Source organism: Tachysurus vachellii, chromosome 3 (assembly GCF_030014155.1).
Source record: "Tachysurus vachellii isolate PV-2020 chromosome 3, HZAU_Pvac_v1, whole genome shotgun sequence".
In the NCBI taxonomy this organism is placed as follows: domain Eukaryota; kingdom Metazoa; phylum Chordata; class Actinopteri; order Siluriformes; family Bagridae; genus Tachysurus; species Tachysurus vachellii.
This window is the reverse complement of record NC_083462.1, coordinates 32,568,220-32,571,361: the sequence shown is the minus strand read 5'-3', so window position 1 is coordinate 32,571,361 and position 3,142 is coordinate 32,568,220. Positions and strand designations below refer to the sequence as shown.

Here is a 3,142-nt window from a genome sequence, read left to right as displayed (position 1 = left end):
GAGGTGTGGGCTGGACACAGCTACACAGCACAAGCAGACATTTTCTCTCTAGGTGTCCTCTTCTGGGCCGTGCTGGAGAGGATCACCTTTCTGGAGGATGGCTCCAGCGAGGAGCAGCTGGGTGAGTGCAAGACACTGGAGCTGGAGCTTATGAATAGGTTCCAGACTTTGTTCGGCTAAAGCTGAGACTTTAAATGTGTGGCGTGTATAAAAAAAACAAACATACATACAAACTAAGGACTGCACTTTATTTATTCAGTGGGTAAAATGCATAAAAAATGAGATCTGTAGTGGGTGGTTTAGTGGATGGTCTGGTATAACAGTTATAGGCCTGGAAAGAGCTCAGGTTTCACTTCATTCATACTTAAATCTTTCACCTTTGGCTTAGTGGTTAAGGCTCTGGATTACTGATCAGTAGGTCGTGGGCTCCAAGCTGCCACTGTTTGGCCCTTGAGCAAGTCCCTTAATTCTCTATGATCACACCTGGTGCTGTGCTCTGACCCCAACCTCCTACCAAACTGGCATATGCAGAGATACTAACATCACTGTGATGTACGTGTGACAACGGGGGGGGCACGGTGGCTTAGTGGTTAGCACATTCGCCTCACACCTCCAGGGTTGGGGGTTCGATTCCCGCCTCCACCTTGTGTGTGTGGAGTTTGCATGTTCTCCCCGTGCCTCGGGGGTTTCCTCCGGGTACTCCGGTTTCCTCCCCCGGTCCAAAGACATGCATGGTAGGTTGATTGGCATCTCTGGAAAATTGTCCGTAGTGTGTGATTGTGTGAGTGAATGAGAGTGTGTGTGTGCCCTGTGATGGGTTGGCACTCCGTCCAGGGTGTATCCTGCCTTGATGCCCGATGACACCTGAGATAGGCACAGGCTCCCCGTGACCCGAGGTAGTTCTGATAAGCGGTAGAAAATGAATGAATGAATGTACGTGTGACAAATAATGGCTTCATCGGATGAGAGATGGATATTTACGAGCACGTTATACTATGACGGTTCCCTTTGGGGAAGTCGTGGCCTAATGGTTAGAGCGTCTGACTCCTAAGGTTGTGGGTTCGAGTCTCGGGCCGACCACGACCGAGGTGCCCTTGAGCAAGGCACCGAACCCCCCCAACTGCTCCCCGGGCGCCGCAGCATAAATGGCTGCCCACTGCTCCGGGTGTGTGTTCACGGTGTGTGTGTTTACTGCTGTGTGTGTGCACTTTGGATGGGTTAAACGCGGAGAACAAATTCTGAGTATGGGTCACCGTACTTAGCCGTATGTCACGTCACTGTACCGTGATCTTCTTAAACTAAAGCTTGCCTCACTACTACATGCCTTGCTTTTAACCCCGTTTTGAACTCCAGTTGGATCCTTAATTCATGATCAGGGTGTTTTAAAGAATTAAAGGAATCAGTCCTGGACCACCGGGGCGTTTTATTCTAATTTCACATCTCAGTAAGTACACTGCTTTATTTCAGAACTGCACCGCTCCTCCATAAATATCTCGCTCAATGTCATTTGCTCATCATTATTCGTTCTTCGGGTTTGAGACATCGACGGAAACTACAAGAGCAGCCCTTTTCTCGTAATTGAGAAACAGAGCCTGTGTTTATTGATCTCGGCACTCATCGGAGCTCATCCTGGCTGTGTGTGACCCCAAACTCACCCCCACTAATGCCGGCCAGTGCATCAGAGCCACATCAGGATGGTAGCTGTGCTTAATTTTATGTATTGTGGCATTTGAGTGCCCGACTTAAGGCCCCATTGACACGGTGTATTATTGGTGATGGACTAAATTGGTTTGAGCGAAGAGGCTTTGGATGGAGCGGCCAGCCAATTCAAGCAGGACTGTAATTACTCAGAGCTGGCTACCACAAAGGTCAGATGTCTAAGCCTATTTATTAAAGGCAGTTAAGGGCTTTCAGTGTTGTTTTTTCATCTCTCATCCATCAAAGTTACCGGGTGTGTTTTGTTTCCTTTGTGCCGTAGTGAATACTAATGACTGGTGCCTTGTGCTTCAGCTTCACTCTCACTCCACGCAGTGAAGCTGATAAACTTTGCTGTTGCTGATTTATATTCCCTCCATGCCCTTGAGTTTATATGCTTAATAATTTGGTATTCAAACAAAAAGAAAAATGACCTTTTTCTGCTTTTTGAGTTTGTCATATCCTTTCATCCATCTACAGGAGTTTATGTGGAGAAGGGACGACGGATCATGCCGCTCGGAGAGGCTTTATGTCAGAATCCAGCTCTGCAGTTGGTCATCCCCATGCGAGCGCGACGTGCCTCGCCGTTACCTCCAACACTGAGCCCCGACTTGTGTGCCCTGCTTTTGGACATGCTGGCATTTGACCCTGATACTCGTCCCACCGCACTACAGCTGCAAGATAGAACTTATAGTGCCATAGACACTCCCTGAGCTCCAGATTCTATTATTTCTTTATTCAAACTGAAGGTTTCTTCCTCATTTCTTCTCAGGGAGTTTTTTCCACACCACCTCTGACTTATTCGTTAGGGATAAATTTACAATTTAAATGTACAGTTTATTTGCTGAATTTATATATATATTTAAAAAAATCTTACATTTCTGTAAAGCTGCTTTTGCGACAACGTTACAACATTAAACGTGCTATAAAAATCAACCCGAATTGAATTTCTCGCTCGCCACAGACAACATGGATTCTCTGGCTTTTGTGTACAAGTCGTACTACATTAAGGTTCATTCGCATGTGTGCCGTCTGTCTGGTACGGTGGCCGAGAAGTGCAAAACAAATTAACAAATCTGAAAACAAATTAACAAATCTGAAAACAAATTAACAAATCTGAAAACAAATTAACAAATCCGAAAACACTTTAACAAATCCGAAAACACATTAACAAATCTGAAAACAAATTAACAAATCCGAAAACAAATTAACAAATCCGAAAACAAATTAACAAATCCCAAAACAAATTAACAAATCCCAAAACAAATTAACAAATCCCAAAACAAATGAACAAATCTGAAAACACATTAACAAATCTGAAAACACATTAACAAATCCGAAAACAAATTAACAAATCCGAAAACACATTAACAAGTCAGACAACCCAGAAGCGGTAGGTATAGTTTGTGAATGGAAACTTACCGATCATTGGACAAGACACCTGTCA

At 44.6% G+C, this 3,142-nt stretch overlaps 1 protein-coding gene across 3 annotated transcripts in view; it reads left to right on the top strand.

The window, feature by feature from the left end:
• si:ch211-63o20.7 (Serine/threonine-protein kinase pdik1l-B-like) overlaps nucleotides 1-2,798 on the top strand; it is a 10,277-nt gene extending 7,479 nt beyond the window's left edge. For all 3 annotated transcript variants that reach the window (XM_060866854.1, XM_060866852.1, XM_060866853.1), the window contains exons 3-4: nucleotides 1-121; nucleotides 2,176-2,798. The exon at nucleotides 1-121 is cut by the window's left edge and continues 105 nt beyond it. In XM_060866854.1, coding sequence (XP_060722837.1) covers nucleotides 1-121; nucleotides 2,176-2,408 — 354 coding nt within the window. In that variant the 3' untranslated portion in view covers nucleotides 2,409-2,798. The remainder of the gene's footprint in view (nucleotides 122-2,175) is intronic.
• The last annotated feature ends 344 nt before the right edge of the window (nucleotides 2,799-3,142 follow it).